This window comes from Pteropus medius, unplaced genomic scaffold (assembly GCF_902729225.1).
Source record: "Pteropus medius unplaced genomic scaffold, Ma_sr-lr_union100, whole genome shotgun sequence".
In the NCBI taxonomy this organism is placed as follows: Eukaryota; Metazoa; Chordata; class Mammalia; order Chiroptera; family Pteropodidae; genus Pteropus; species Pteropus medius.
This window is the reverse complement of record NW_024344378.1, coordinates 18,576,220-18,592,177: the sequence shown is the minus strand read 5'-3', so window position 1 is coordinate 18,592,177 and position 15,958 is coordinate 18,576,220. Positions and strand designations below refer to the sequence as shown.

General features: G+C 38.9%; 1 protein-coding gene across 6 annotated transcripts in view; it reads left to right on the top strand.

Moving 5' to 3' along the window:
- Positions 1 to 15,958, top strand: part of CNNM2 (cyclin and CBS domain divalent metal cation transport mediator 2) — a 128,276-nt gene that overhangs the window by 98,606 nt on the left and 13,712 nt on the right. For 5 of the 6 annotated variants that reach the window (XM_039871320.1, XM_039871323.1, XM_039871319.1 and 2 more), the window contains exons 2-5: positions 259 to 402; positions 3,083 to 3,220; positions 5,251 to 5,420; positions 15,722 to 15,815. In XM_039871320.1, coding sequence (XP_039727254.1) covers positions 259 to 402; positions 3,083 to 3,220; positions 5,251 to 5,420; positions 15,722 to 15,815 — 546 coding nt within the window. Of the gene's footprint in view, positions 1 to 258; positions 403 to 3,082; positions 3,221 to 5,250; positions 5,421 to 15,721; positions 15,820 to 15,958 lie in introns of all 6 variants that reach the window. The other variant, XM_039871321.1, reaches the window with a different exon arrangement.

Here is a 15,958-nt window from a genome sequence, read left to right as displayed (position 1 = left end):
CCATTAGGAAGCCAGTGGCAATGTGGGGGCAGTATGGTGTGTGGAAGGTGGTACTCTTCCAGTTTAACTGATCTGGCTTTTGATGGTTCATGAAGCTTTTCCATTTGTTTGTGGTCTTTCCACACCATTTTGGAATGCTGAAATGCAGACTTGGAGAATCTGGTATCTTTGTCTGCTGCTGTTTTTACCATAATCATATCTAAGACTTTATTCCAGAAAATCAGAAAATTAACCTCTTAACCGTTGTTTTCTTTAAAGGTAAATCTCACCTGGCTATTGTACAGCGAGTAAACAATGAAGGAGAAGGGGATCCATTTTACGAAGTTCTAGGAATTGTCACCTTAGAAGATGTGATTGAAGAAATCATCAAATCTGAGATTCTAGATGAAACAGACTTATACAGTGAGTAACATTGCCTAAGTATAATTTCCCCAGATCTCTGCCTTTTTGGTCATGTTGTCTGTGAATCGTTCGACATCTCCCCAGTTGTTTTCTGCCTCTATTTCTAATTATAGACTACATGTATAGTCTGTGTACAACCTATGCATGTGTTTTCAGTCTCTTTACCAAAGGGGAAAAAGCCATGGGAGGTCCTGTAATGTCAGATAGCAATGTGTTTTTTTGAAAAGCCAGCTGCTTCTAACAATTGGTCAGGGCATTACTTGCCCTGAACAACAAACTCCATTTTTCGTTTCTACATTTATTTTACATATGGCAAAAGAATTCTTTACTAAATTTTTATTTTACACAATTAGGTAAATTGTTTTCAGATAAATTTCTATTTGTTCTTCAGGCCATAATTCAAGTACTTAAAAAGTGAGGGGGCGGGGTGTTAAATTGAAAGCAGCTGTTTATTTTCTTGTCCCTGTGGGCCAGGGTAGAGGTGAGGTTGGCAAGTGTAGTTTTGTTGGGGCAGCAGTGGGGAGGTGAGGTATAGGAGGCAGGACAGGGTGGGGTACACAATAAAAGTGTATTTGTCCCTTTCTCTGCTTTTCTGCCTTCTGTAGGGGGTGGGGAGTGGATTGGATCAGGGCAGAGGAAGCAGAATATCCACACCTGTTTGCCCAGGAGTAGGTAGGCTAGATCCTGGACTGCGCATTGAACCTGAAGCCTGTCTGTCCTATGCAGGACCACTACTGGATCATTGTGGACTGCAGAACTTAATGCTTTCTCAGCCTCATTCGTAGCAAAGTATAACTCTTTCAAGAGTTTCATAATGCCGAAGGTGGCCCAAGGCCTGAGATATTTGGGGTCTCAAAGGTGGGATAGGGAAAGAGCATTCGGATTCTGTTTGTCCTGTTTGGCAAGGGGAATGGACTGTTCAAATGGCCAGGGGCGCTCGGGACAAAGCCTGCCTCACTCAAAGCAGAGTGATTTTATTCAGTGCCACCGGAAGGGAATGTCTCTCATTTTAAAATTGAGAAGGTCTTCCATGTACCTTAAAAGAATACATTTTATATTTAGCCAATGACTTGCTTCTGAAACATATCTCATTTTTTCCTCACATCTGTATAGTTTTCTTAAAAAACACCAGTTCATATATGTTTTCTCGTTTTGATACTTGGAGAGAGTAGTCAGAGGTCTCATAATAGAGAATATTGTCATTTATGTGTTTACCTTCTTTTCACCCTTCCTCACAGTGACTAATACCAAATGTGTCTCTGTATATTTATGTGTTTCCCCAGGGGCAGCACTCATCGTAAGAAAGATATTTAGACATTTATGAGATCTTATGTTTGCCCTTCAGTTAACTTCTTTCAAACCTTGGTTAGTCTGATCTCATATAGAAGTGTTGCCTAATATAACTTAACTGATAATAAGTGTTGAACTTGTGGTTTCACATATATTCTTGATTTAGAGCAGAGTACAGAGATGATGACTGCTTTTGTCATTAGAAAATTATTTTAAAATTTTGTGTTGATTTATACTGTCTGATTTTCAGAAGAATTTGAGATAGTAAATTAAAAGTTGTGGTCCTCTTCTCCCCAGGACAAGCCTAGTAAGGGATCTGTTTTGCCTTAGGCTTGAAATGGTAATGCCGAGGCTCACGATTCTTGGGAAAGGAGCAAGCGGTTGGGGCCTTGTCCTTAACCTAGTTTTTTTCTTGATCATTACTTTGTCCAGAAAAATACTTGAAAAAAGTTTTGCATTAGACAGCTTCTAAATCAGGGTTTCACAAACTACAGCCCACAAGTGCTTGCCACCTGCTTTTGTATGGCCCACAAACTAAGAATTTTTAAGTTATTGGAAAAAAAATCAAAAGAATAATTATTTTGTGACATGTGAAAATGATATGAAATTCAAATTTTATGTCTTCCGTGATGAAGTTTTATTGGAACACAACCATGCGAATTCATTCACATATGGCTGCTTTTGCTAAACAGCAGAATTATGTAGTTGCAACAGAGTCTACGTGGTCTGCAGAGCCTGAAATATTTACTGTCTAGCCCTTTATAGAGGAAGTTTGCTGACCGCTATTCTGGGTCACTTTCTTTATATTTGCTTGACCTTGAAGACCTCATGGTCTGGGGTAGAAATGAAGCTAACAGATGTTATTAAAGTATTGTTCTATGAAAACGTTCTGTTTGTTTCTTAAGAGATTTTGTGTGTGTGTTTCTCTTTCAGCATGGGCTAGGAGCCTCTTAAAGGCAGGGACACACTTCCCTTGTGCTTTCTGTAGCACAGCAATTGTTTACTGTGTTGTGATGACATCAAGTAGCGGGAGACTATGTGTGCACTGCAGGCTGCACCCTCTGTTGCTGTGCGGTTATATAGGTTCTATGAGCAGAGGATTTTTGTCCAGGGCTGCCCAATAATGTCCTTCCTTGTAAGGACTCTAAAGATCTTCAAGAAGTATATTTATAGTTACTGCTCATCAGGATGCCTGTTATTTACTTTGATTGTGTTAAAGCTATGTGGCACCGATTTGATGAGGATTCTTCCTCTTTCCATGTGGTATTTATACATAGAGTGCCGGCAATCTGGAGAGATAGTCTAGTCTTTCCAGTATATACTGTTATTTTCATTCAAAAAGAGCCCTGATCTATTGGAATGCATTTCCTTACTTTTTTTCTTTCCTCAGCGGATAACAGAACAAAAAAGAAAGTGGCCCATCGTGAGAGGAAGCAAGATTTTTCTGCCTTTAAGCAGACAGACAGCGAGATGAAGGTTAAAATATCACCACAGCTTCTCTTGGCCATGCACCGTTTCCTAGCAACAGGCAAGTGCAGCTTATCACAGTTTGAAATCTCTACCAACCCTGGAGCGTGTTTCTCACCCACCACTGACTGGGGTGGGCTGGGGGTGGAGACTGGGAAATGGGGTGAAAAGTAATGCCACTTTTGTGTTTTGTTTTTTGTTTTTTTGTTTTGTTTTTGTTTTGTTTTTTTCTTTTTAAATTCTCTCCTCTCCTATGTTCAGTGTCGGCATGAACTCTCTGAGACAATTTACCAGGGGTGGACCAGTAACTTAAAATTGGTCTGAAAGGTAAGGATGAATGTTAGTGCCACACTGCATGTGAACAGTAGGCCAGGTCGTCTGCTTCCAGCTAAGTCCATGGGAGAGCCAGCTGGCGGAGTAGGCTGACAGTGCGAACCAAACACCACCTCGTTGTGTGTTGGACAGTTGAGTAATTCTCTCTTCAGCTTGCCTTGGAAGAACAGTCGGATGTCAGTGATAACACAGGTGCTATGATTTGCAAAGAAGAAAAAATAAATTTTCAAAATTAAATCTTTATCTTTTATGGTTTTAAAGAAATCAGAAATTTTAAAACCTTTGACATGGATTTCTTGACGGCCTCTTCAAATCAGATTGTTAACTCGGGCCCATTCCAGAAGGCAAGTGTGCACATTATTAAAGTCACCAACCCAGCCGGCACTGACTGCTCCAGAGAGGTCAAGGTTGAATGGACTTAAGAGACTGACTAACACTTCTCACATCCCCAATAGCTCTCTAGGTGAAGGGTGAGCTCTGTTGGCCAGGGGAAGTGTGAAAAAACCTGAAAGTACCCAGTGACCTGTAGAAGACGTCTTATCCAAGATGGGCAGCCAATGCCTTTCAACTTCGTGCAGTATACTTAAAATACTTTGAAAAGAAGGCTAACAGCATCCACCTGATGGAATGTTATGCATTGTTTAAGATCATGTTTTCAGATAATGGAGAAACTCACAATATAATATTTACGACATGGGAAAATACTCGTAATTTAATTTAAAGCGAGGAAAAACAGGATGTAAAATTGTACAGGAAGATTATAGTTGTGTTTTTATATGTACACACACATATACATAGGCACACATGCCTAGGCGAGGTACTGGAAAGAAACGCTCACCAATTTCTTGTAATGGTTACGAGTGGTTGGTTTATAGTTAATTTTTATCGTCCTCTTTTCCTGTATTTTCCAACATTTCTACAACATACTATCTTATTTTATTACAAAAAAGTCATAGAAGCTAATATAGAATTTATGATTTTCATACATAACAATTTTTAAAATGAAAAAAACCTATAAACAGTATCTTTAACTTGCTTATTCTCTCTAATTCTGATAATATTCATCATTTAAGAACCACAATTTAAAACTAAATGTTATCCTACTCTGCCTCTGAGAGACCATAAAGTTTTAATATAGCACCCTTAAATCAGTAATTTTGGTTTTTATTTTAATAAAGTTGATGTCTTTGTCAATATAGATTAATATAACTTTTCTTTTTAATTAGCAAGTTGGAGTGCATGTTGATGGTGTGCACGTGCCTTGCTTTTATTCTGAGTCTCTCCGTGTTCCTTGTTCCCAGACTTTCTCAGGGCAGTTGAATGGGAGAATGAGATGTGGGACACTGCGTTGTGCACCTCGTACTAACCCACACCTAGATGCTTCCTGACCTTTGCTTCTTCCTTTGGCTGTTGTTGGACAGTCAGACGATTGTGGCTGTTGCAGGGCATCCTGGCAGTCAAGGAGCCTGCTTCTGGTTGACTTTCATTTGTATCAGTCAGAAAATTAGGGTATTTTTAAGAGAACTGAAACCAATGACAAGTTGAAAAGGAAGAATTTTAAACAAATACGAAAATTCAGCATTTTCTAATTTCTCCCAGGTAATCTGCCCCCAGTGGATCACCAAATGGAAGTCTCGTTAATCCATACTGTATCATCACTTTGATTCCAAGTATTCGTATTATCAAAACACCTTAATCACTAGTATAATTTTTTCCATCCATTTGAAGTGTAATATCAAGTTGTGTTTATATCTATAGAAGTAGAAGCATTTAGCCCATCCCAGATGTCAGAGAAGATCCTTCTAAGGCTGCTAAAGCACCCCAATGTCATCCAGGAACTGAAGTATGATGAGAAGAACAAGAAAGCCCCAGAATACTACCTCTACCAGCGAAACAAACCTGTAGACTACTTCGTTCTCATTTTGCAGGTCAGAAGAATTATTCAATAGTTGTTTGATCTCATTGAGTACCCATCCTTCTAGTTCTGAGGAGATGTGGCGAAGTTCTGAATGGGTGTCGTGGTTTACATACTTAACTTCCGGGGTAGCCTTATACATGGGAGAATTTCATCTCCCTGTTTTCATATCTATAAAGTAATTCCAATATAAAGCAATGTCATTAGTTACTTTAATTCCCAATACTGAAGGGCACTTAGTGATTGCTGGGGCCCCGAGTCCAATGAAGAATAGTGAATTCAGTTGTTAGGATTTTTTGAAGACTTTGGGGAGTTACTTGTACATGTCTAAATCTTGGCTGGGCATTTGAAATTTAAGTGTTTTGAGTTCCTTGGGTCCTCCTTTTATCATTCCACCCCTCTCCCCAACCCTACCCCTCATTAGGGTATGGTCTTTTATAGCTTCCTAGAGCTATCTCACTATTTCTTCCCTCAACACTATCAAAATAATCCATTTATTATTGTTTTTTATTCCTGGTTACTAACCAGACTGTTTTGCAGAGGAACTGATGTGATAATCACAGCTTCTCATGGCAATGGTAACTTGATTCCTTCTCACGATAGCATAATCCACTGTGTAAGGTGGGAAAGTCGATCCTGTCTGAACCCTTTTTGAGGGGCTTTGGTGTTTGAGATAACAGGAGGCCCTTGTAATCACAGTATCGCTTAGTAGAGCACTGTCCTTGGCGTTAGAGACCAAGATGAGCATTACAATGAATAAAGTGCTAGTTTTATTGACTTCTTGTACTTCTTTATTGAAGAATTACTTTATAGGAAATCTGAGTTTATTTCAGTACTAAGCCCTTTAAGCGTTCTCATATTTCTTGGTTATTTCCCAGATATGAATTGGAAGTATTATTATGAGAGTGTAATTAGTGATAGGCTCTAAAATTTACATGAGTCCAGCAGGATCCTAATTATCTAGGTGAATGAAAAAAGGTTCTTTTTATTTAAAAGTAACTCTTATCAGATGTCTAGATGTCAGAAACTCTGGAAAGTGCCGTGTTCATGCTCTATGTTTGGATAATGTTGTGGCATCTTGAAGCAGAAGTGAGAAACTGTATAAAAATCTGTGGGTTAACTGGTTATATGCCACCTTCATACAGTCTATTTTGGAAATTTCTGTTGGCAGGTTTTCTGATTCAGTGCTCTGATTCTTCTACTAACCTTAGTCTCCTTCAACCCTGAATTGTTTTTTTCTGTTATGAGAGGTAGACAAACTTGAAACTCTCAGGGAGTTGCTGGGAATTTATTTACTGCAGTGAGGGAATAAAATATTCATGTTTCTCAAAAGCTAGATGTGAATATTCCTTAAACTTAGAGAAACTTTGAATTACATTAAAGATGGTTACTTAGGACAACTTTGAGAGTTGACATTGTGAATTTCAGTAGTAATATTAGAAACTATGTGGCTTTCAATTGTCGTTAGCATTTATGAAGTTGTGATCCATTTGTGCTCCATCAATATATAAGAAAGCCATTTCCTGGCTTATGAGTCTAAAATAGATTTTATGGACGAGGGACTTCGTAATTCCTGTCCATTTACAAGTAAATCTTTATATAAAGATATTTTTGATAAGATATTTATGTATATGTACCTGCATTGGAATACCTATGTGATGTGTATATTTATATAAATGTGACAAATTTCATGAACTGTTGAACTGATGATGTCATGGGGGTTTTATAAATAGTGTAAGTGCTGAATTAAAAGGATTTATGGAGATGTTTAAACTATAGTTTGATGAAAATCATGTTCTTGCAGGCTAGCCAATAACCCGAGGTACCCAGAGTATAACAAAATGAAATACCATAATACTCTCTCAATCTAGGATAGCTCTCATCGTTTACAAAGTACATTCCACTCTAAAATATCAGTTATATAATATAAGTTATAGAGCACGTTTCACTGCGTTTCAAGGACGTTAAATCAGAATCTGCTTTCCTGGCCCCAGTGCTGAGGATCTTCCCTCTTCTTTAGACGCCAGAAAACTACTTAGTAATTGATGTTTGGAATATAATTATAAATAGAAACATATCACTTCGAGTTTAAGCCTTAGATGAAATAAAGTCTAATTTATTCAAAGCAAATGATTTAAGTAAGCTTAATTAAAGGGATATGAGTTGCCAGGCACATATCCCCTACTTCATATGTATTAAAAGGCTGCAACTTCAAGTTTTATCCAAAAAAGTAGACTTTCATTTTTTTTAATTTTTATTGTCTGCTTATCCTATGTGAACATCAGTTGATTCTCACTCAACAGCTGAAAAGTAGATTTTTAGACTAAAATGTTTGGGGGATCCACTAGGGCAGTGATAAATAGTGAAAGAAAGCTTTATCAGCTTTACATGCCTTAAATAACAAAATACATATATAAAAGTAGAAATGGATAGCAACATAAGTTTGGTGGAAATTTTTTCCCACCATCATAAAAGAGCACGCATACCAAGTAACAATGTTAGACTTTTGAATGGCATTAACTAATAAACAAATTTGGAGAATATTAAAGTCAGAGAAGTATACTTATTAAACAGTTTTATGTCTCTTTTGTAAACATTAATCATTGACGGTCACATGTAGCTGCTAGTAAATTCAGAAAGTTTCATAAAACCACTTGCATAGATCATAATGAAATAAAATTAGAAATAAAAATGCATAATTGAAAAGTACTAAGCTGTTTCAAAATTGTGATTAATCCTCTTAACAAAAGTTTTATACATAAGGTGCAGAAGTGAGCATAATCTTATTCGTGTAGAAGAAAAGGTGCATTTTTCCTTTTTCTACACGCATGCGCACACACATACATGTGAACTATCTCTGGAAGGTTATTCAAGAAACTGGTAACAGTGGTTGCCTCTAAGGAGCGGCCTTGGAGGACTTGGAGCAGGGTGTAAGGGAGACTTACTCCTCCCCTTGAATTTGAATTTCTTACCATGTGCATGTACTGCCTATTTAAATAAATAAATAAATAAATAAATAAATAAATAAATATGTCATTAAGAATATAGCATTAGTGGCAAACTAAAAACCCTAAGTAGCAACTGAATTAGGGAAAAAATACACAGAATATCATAAAACATATAGGATATCATAAAAAGCTATTATTAAATAATGTAAACACCATATGTGCAGTATATCCATTTTAAGAAATTGTATTCCCCTGAGTACTAAAATTTTTAAAAGTAGATGTCTGTAATTATCTAGAAAAAGCAAAGCAACAAACCAAAGAACACAACAAATTAAATAATAAAGATTGTCATGAAAATTAATTTTTAAATGAAAAAGCCTAACCATAAAAATATCAAGATTTGGTCCTTTCAAAAGATTAACAAAATCAGTATTCTATTGGCATAATTAATGTGATAAAAGAGGAAAAAAATACCCTGCCCCCAAAAAAGCAGCTAGAATCAAAGGAATCATCTGACAAATAAATGAAACTTTAAAGAACTCCATTTCTATATTATACAAATAGAACAAATGGTGTAATAGTCAACTGCATCCTTTAAGACTAATATGGACTTAATGTAAAGTCTGATAACATGGGCCAATCTCACTTGTCAACACCGATGGAAAATTCCTAAATACAAAGGGAACAGTTAGAGAACAACATACCCAGAGAATTAGTTATTCACTGTGACTGACTGAATTAGGTTTATTTTAGTTTAACATAAGGACAACAAAATACAAATACGCCATGTTAATTAAGAAAGCAGTAAAGAAAAATAGACTTATGCTCTTATCAATAGATACCAGACAGGCAGTTGACAAATTTAAGCATCCATTCTTGATTTTAGAAAACAAAATCTTTGTAAAGATCCACAGCGAACAGTGAACAAAAAAGAAAAGGTGCTGTAAAACTGATCATATCCTTAAACTGGCAGCCTCCTTTTGGGAGTGCATATAATTCCTCACATACGTGCATCTAAAGAAACCATTGTTTTTATAAAGCTATTTATGCAAATAAATTTATATAGGAAATCTATGTATTATAAAATAATAGAAATAGTCCATTTGTCTAAGCTAATCAAATTGAGATATTATGAGGGATCATTGTGTAGTAATGAAAGAAATGGAAAGCATATTCAAAAATATGTCAAGTAAAAATGCACAGTGTACGCAAGTAATCGTAACTATTATAAACCATTTTTCTAATAAACAATTAAAAAGTAATAGATCACTGTATAATTCATATAGTTGGTATTTCATAATGAAGGATTTGTTGAAGAAATGGGAATAAAATGTCTAAATAAGCAAATAAATGTGATTGCTCTTCCATAGCACATTATCACATTATGACTTTAGTAAGTATAAAGAATAATAGGAAAACAAAAGGAATAGCTTTTTTCTTTGCCGATTATATAATTGATAAAAAACAACACATTTTTTTCCTCTTATTTTTCTTGTTGAGTTCATACCTCAGATTTTTTGTTATTTAGCTGCCCCATCCACACTCTTTTTAGGACTGCTGACATGGATTTGAAAAGGGTTTTTCCCTACAGAATGAAATCCGTTATTTTGTAGAGGTGGCGTCTTAGAACTTACACAGCCTTTGGCAATATCTAATGACATTTCACTTGGGAGATGAATTTAAGCCTTCACTACCAAACCTTCTCATGGATTTGTAAGTTTTGCAGGGTCTGTGTGTCCCAGTGAATAATGGATCCTTAATCTTGAGTCAAGTACAAATGACACCCATTTTAAAGAAAAAAAATTACTTGTACACCCAGTGTTGACGTAGTTTTAAAAAATTCTACTTAAATATGTATAAATATAAAATTAGGCATATGCTCCTTTTGTTTAGAACTCTCATATACAACTACAAACCAAAACAAATGTGCAATTAATACTATGTCCTAAATGTGTAAATGACATTGTTTGGCTGATGGGAAAGCACCACTGGTCCCAGTCCTGTGGAGGGAGCTCTAGTGCTGGCTCGTTTGCATTCAGTACACCAGGGTCTCCGTGTGCCCAGTGATGACTGAATCCTTTAGCCCTTCCTTTGCTCAATTTGAGCTATTTTGAATGTTTGTACAGTATGTTTTGCTATTATTTGGCCTCCACTGGGTGTGACTGAATTATTTATATGCTTAGTCCTCCTCTGTTTCCTTCTCTTCAGCTCAGTGCTTCTCACACTTTAATGTGCTTAGGAATCACTTGGGATCTTGTTGAAAGGCAAACTATGATTCAGCGAGTGTGGAGTGGATGGAGTCTGAGATGCTGCATTTCTAACAAGATGGAATAGCAAGGCTCGGTGAGCCCTGGTGATTCAAGTAGCAACTTCTTGGCAATGTGATTGAGAACACTAAGGCAAATGCTGGCACTGACATCTGGTGGCAGCACTTGATTAGAAGACGGTCAACCAGGTGGTTCAAAATATGTGTAAATTAATTTTTGACCATCAGAGATCTTTTAAAAAGTTTAAACATCTGTGAAACAAACTTGCAAAGTCCCAGGACTACATCTGCAGGCTCCAGATTGAAAAATATTGCTGGAGAATGTTTGAGTGCCAGAGTCACCCAAGTCCCATGAACAGACATCTTTAGGTTATGCTGCCCCTCTTACTGGGGCTGCTGGCAGTGCTGGTGAACATAATCTGGTGTTTGGGTCCCTGGTATTTTAGTTACCTCTTCAGTGTCAAGCCCCACTGCCTACTTTGTGGTGGTCATTTAAAAAACAAACAAAAAAACCCCTCAAGAGCAAGCAGGAGAATAAGTAGATGCTCAGTGGACATCTTCAGTCTCCATGAGTCCGTGACATCCGCTGATGACTTGACCTAGTTTGTGCCAACTCAGAAGCATAGGCTACCACCCTGAGGCCAGATGCAGCACGAAACCGTTTAGTACTTTGTGGATGCTTAGAAACTTTGAGAAGAGTTATCTAGTACCTTCCTCCAAAGAAGGGTAGAATTCTGTGATGGTAACTTTGCTCAGGAAGCCAGCGAGGCCTTCTTCCTCTCCTGTCATTTCACCGGCATGATGCCCTCGCTCCCTCTGGGAGTGTGCCCCGTCCCAATTTTTTTGGTGATATGCTGGAGTAAAGTAAACTTGTGGATGTTTCAAAAGTAAAATTGATATGCAGTGCCTTCCTTATATGGAAAAAGCCATTATCTAAGAAGACGCCTGATTGATTTTGAGCCAAGCAAGCCATTTCGTCATGGGCGGACCTAATTGTGTACTGGTAGGGTTATTTGAAATGCTCACTTTTGGAGCCATTGACACACAAATGAATAAGACATTTACTGGATGTTTCTAAGACTTGCCTGCCAGTAAAGTTTCACTTCTATAGAGAGTGACATAGGGCAGGGTGGTTTTAGAATTATAGAATCATAGAATGTTAGAACTGAAAGAACCACGGGGATCCTTTAATCTGCAATTTTATAAATGAAGTAAAGTTAATCTAGTCAATGGTTCCTCATTGGTGATACTTGACAAACTTTTCACCGGTTTGAGGCAAAATAAGAAAAATAAAAGACAGAGTGAGTTCTTCATAAAGTTATGTGTATTCAGAATAGAGACCTCTCTGTTATCCTGAAGTTATACTTTTGGGGTTAAAATGTCTGATCTTTTATGACGTGATAGTAACAGCAGATAGCTGTTTTTAAAAATATATATTTTATGAACTAAAAATTTAGCAACCTTCTCTCTGTCTCCAGCATTGAGGATGGAGGTGCATTTTACTAGTTCTTGGCATGCACAGATCTAGGAACCAATGACCTGGTATATCTGCCTTATGGCTCGATGCCTCTAGACCAGGTAGACTCCAGAAGGAAAGAAGCTGATCGTTCCCTGCCTGGGCGCCTGTCTCATGCAGAAGAGGGATCAGCTGAAATGGCGAAGGTCTAGAACTTTGACTCTTTGTGCAGCTGTCCTTATTGAATTAGCAGACTCACAGCCCCTGTGACTTGAGGGGCACTTCTTGAGAGGCCAGGGTACACAGGGGTGCCAGAGGTGGACCGTCGTTCACAAACAGAGCCTTAAAGCCATGACCCCAAACTTTGCTGTCTGCTAGCACCGCCCGGAGAGCTTTATTAAAACCCTACTGCCAGGTTGCACCCCATGCTAGTTACACCAGAATGCTTGGGAGAGGGAGCCAGACATCAGTTTGTTTGTTTGTTTGTTTATTTGTTTTTGTTTGTTTTAAACCCCAAGTGTACAGCAAGGGAATCTCTGCCTTTGAATTTACTAGGCAGAGGTTCGGAGCATGGAAATCATGAGTCCTGCCTCAGGAACTGTCCTTTCCGAGAGGTAGACCAGATGTTGTTAGTCCCCATCTTTTTGGGGGAGTGACTGTTGTGTCGCCCTGCTGGTTCTGACAGTTGATCACAAAAGAATTGTGAACTGACACAATTCGCAGGGACACAGGACACAAGAGGCGCTATACCTTGTACAACAAATGATCCAGGTCAACTAGAGCTTCATAAAGATGGAAGTCATCATGAGGCCCTATTATTGCATTTGATCTTTCCTCCTGATTTTCTGCATAGAAATTGAAGTTATGAGATGGTCCTGTAGTCACTTTTGAGTTTACAACTACAGACAGACATTTTCAAATAGCATTATACATACTATTATACTGTGTAATACAAATTCAAGGATCAGCTCATGAAGAAATGGATGCGTAGTTGAGAAGATTTATACCATCAGGCACTTCTGTTCTTATTGTTCACCATCTCTGCATAGTGTGTCCCTACCGTCCTCCTCTTCCCCTCCTCTAATGGGACTCTGCCCCCTCTGAGGTCAGTCTCTTTCCCCTGCATCCCATTCTTCGCTGCCAGCCTTTGGCTTTTGCTCTCTTAGTTACCACCTCTTCTCCCTCCACACTTTGTTCTCTCGCTGCTTTCACGTGCCCACTGGATTCCCTAGCCCTAAACAGCCGTCATTTGACCCCAGTTCCCTCCTCACTTGATTCTCTTTCTCTCCTTGAAGACCTGCTGCCTGTGCTTTCTCCTTCCTGCTCTGCTTTCCCCTCTGCTGTCTGGTTTCTTCAGGAAAATGCTCCTTCCGGCCACCGGTGACTCCCTCCTCAGTGGTCTGACCATCCCTTCGTTCCCGAGGTTCTTCCCTCTCCTCGTTGCTATGGTGACACAGCTGTCCACTTCTACTTTAGTCTGTTTTTCTTCGGTCTCACTGGTTTCTGTTTTCCCTCCTACTCTTGTTCATGGGCTGCGTGCAGTTTGGTCCTTCCCTCTTTTCACTTTGTCTTATCTACTCGCAGATCTCCATCTCCAGTTCTGACCTTTCTCCTGACCTTTATTCTTCAGTTTGGCCTTTTTGATGGACTCTTCAATAGGCCTTGTTCTTAAAGGAAATTTGTCCTCTCCTCTTGGCCCCACCAGTGATCAACCCACCTTTTCCATCTCTGCTCGAGGGGTCCTCATTTTTCAGGTCACTCAGAGCAAACTTCCATCGTGGTTACTGACTCCCGCTCTCTCCCTTGCGCATCTTTCTCCCTGATGGTTTCACCAAACTTTGTTGATTCCTTATCCGCCGCGATCTTTTTCCAATCCTGTGGTTACCACTCTAGTGTAAGTGTAGGCTTTATCTTCCTGAAGCCATATTCCTGAGCTCAAGAACCTGACCTCATTAGCCTTCATTTAAGGAGCTCCATAGTCTAATCTCAGCAAACCACTGTCCAAACCCATCTTGCCCATCTTTCCTGTGCAGACCTGTACCTCAGGCCTTTCTTCACCGTGTTCTCTTCTCTTGGCTCAGTCAAATCCTACTCCTCCTTAGAGGTTTCCTTCCTGTATAAAATTGTCTTTATATAAGAATGGGAAGTAATTTTTTTCCTCCGAATTCCTTATATTCTTATTGTCTGTTCCCTCACGTAGAACTTTACTGCTTTGTATCGTTGATTTTCATGTGTTTCCCCTAACCTGCTGGACCATAAGCTTTTGGAGGGCAAGGACTGTCTCCTCACAGCATCTGCTTTAGGACTCTGCGTGGTCAGGTTTTCAGCATCTATTTGCAGGTAGATTTTATATTACGGGTGAAGTTTTCAGTTTCTTTCTTACAGCAAGAGAATTGGTTGGGGATTGGTAAAACTAATAGATCCACTGAGTGAAGAAAAACCTTAAAGAGAGACAACAGGTAATTTTCTGAAGAAGCGATTTGAGAAAGGTCTTCCGTAATTGGGAATTTAGTATAGAATAATAGCGAGTGATCAAAATAATAGAGTTTGCTTTAGTGGGTAGCCTAGTGTAGCATTTCGGTTAAGAGCTTGTTCTTCAGTTTGATAATCTTTCTGAGCCCCATCCCCAGTCCTGATTTAGAAGAGGGGGATAATTGTGTCTGCTTCATAGAATTGTGAGCATTAAACGAATTAATAAAAGCACTGTGAATTGTTAGCACAGTCCCTCTTTAGTAAATGGTAGCTTATTTTTTTTTTGTTTGCCTGTTATAAAGGATGCATAAAGGTTTCTTTGACTGAAGAGGCAATTAGCAGTAATATGAACAAGAGTCCTTCTGACCCTTGGCTCAGAAATCTAGACATGCAGCTCACTTATTAGGGTATTTTAATAGCCCAGAAAATGCATATTGAGCATCTCCCACAAAGGGATTATGGTGGACTCTAAGGCTAGAGGGGTGAGTAAGGCATGGTCAGTCTGTCCCAGAGGAACTGATAAGAGTGAAGAAGTTGTAGACAAGTTAGAGAAAAGGAAGGAAAGGGAAAACCAGGAGAGGTTTTGTCCTGATGGAAGGAGACTTTCTTAAGGTGAAAGTACCAGGGTGTTGCAGTGACTTGGGAGTCTGGATGACAAGGGATCGGTCTGCGAGATGTCTGCTCAGTTGGTTAAGGGACCGTGTTAGACAAGAGTACCACCCCTGGGGGCCAGTTTAATTTTCTCTGTTCCATGGCCACAAACCATGTTGACCCTTGAACCTGACTCTGCTCCAACTTGGGCTCCTGCAAGACAGCTTGGGTAACCGTCCCAATGTTGTCCCACTCATGGAACCGGGGCATCACCTTTTTATTCCTGGGAGGGCTCCTGAAGAATCCATGAACTAAGGATGCTGGGAAAACATTAAGTGGATTCACAGAAATTAAACGTCACACTTTTATTGTCATCTCTGCATCTCCAGCCAAATCCAGTTTCCATATTTAAGATGAATTAACCCTCCCGTCTAACTGGGAAAGATTATCTGAGGCTTTACTTCCTTGGGATTGTTGGGAAAAGAATTTAGACAAAATCTGAAGAAGGACCAGTTCTTGCCTGGGGTTTGCATATAGAATCGCGTACTTGGACTGAAAATGCTCCGCTTGTCTTTTCACAGGGGAAAGTGGAAGTAGAAGCTGGGAAAGAAGGTATGAAGTTTGAAGCCAGTGCTTTTTCTTACTATGGTGTAATGGCCCTGACAGCCTCTCCAGGTGAGTTCCCTTCGCCTCCTAGGGCAGAGCTGTGCTTTCGGAAGCAGTGCCCTTCCACTGTCGTCTTTCTCTCGGTCCCTGCCAGGGTTCTCTTTATTTACTTCTTGAACTTTTTATTGAAGTATATCATATATACCAAAAAA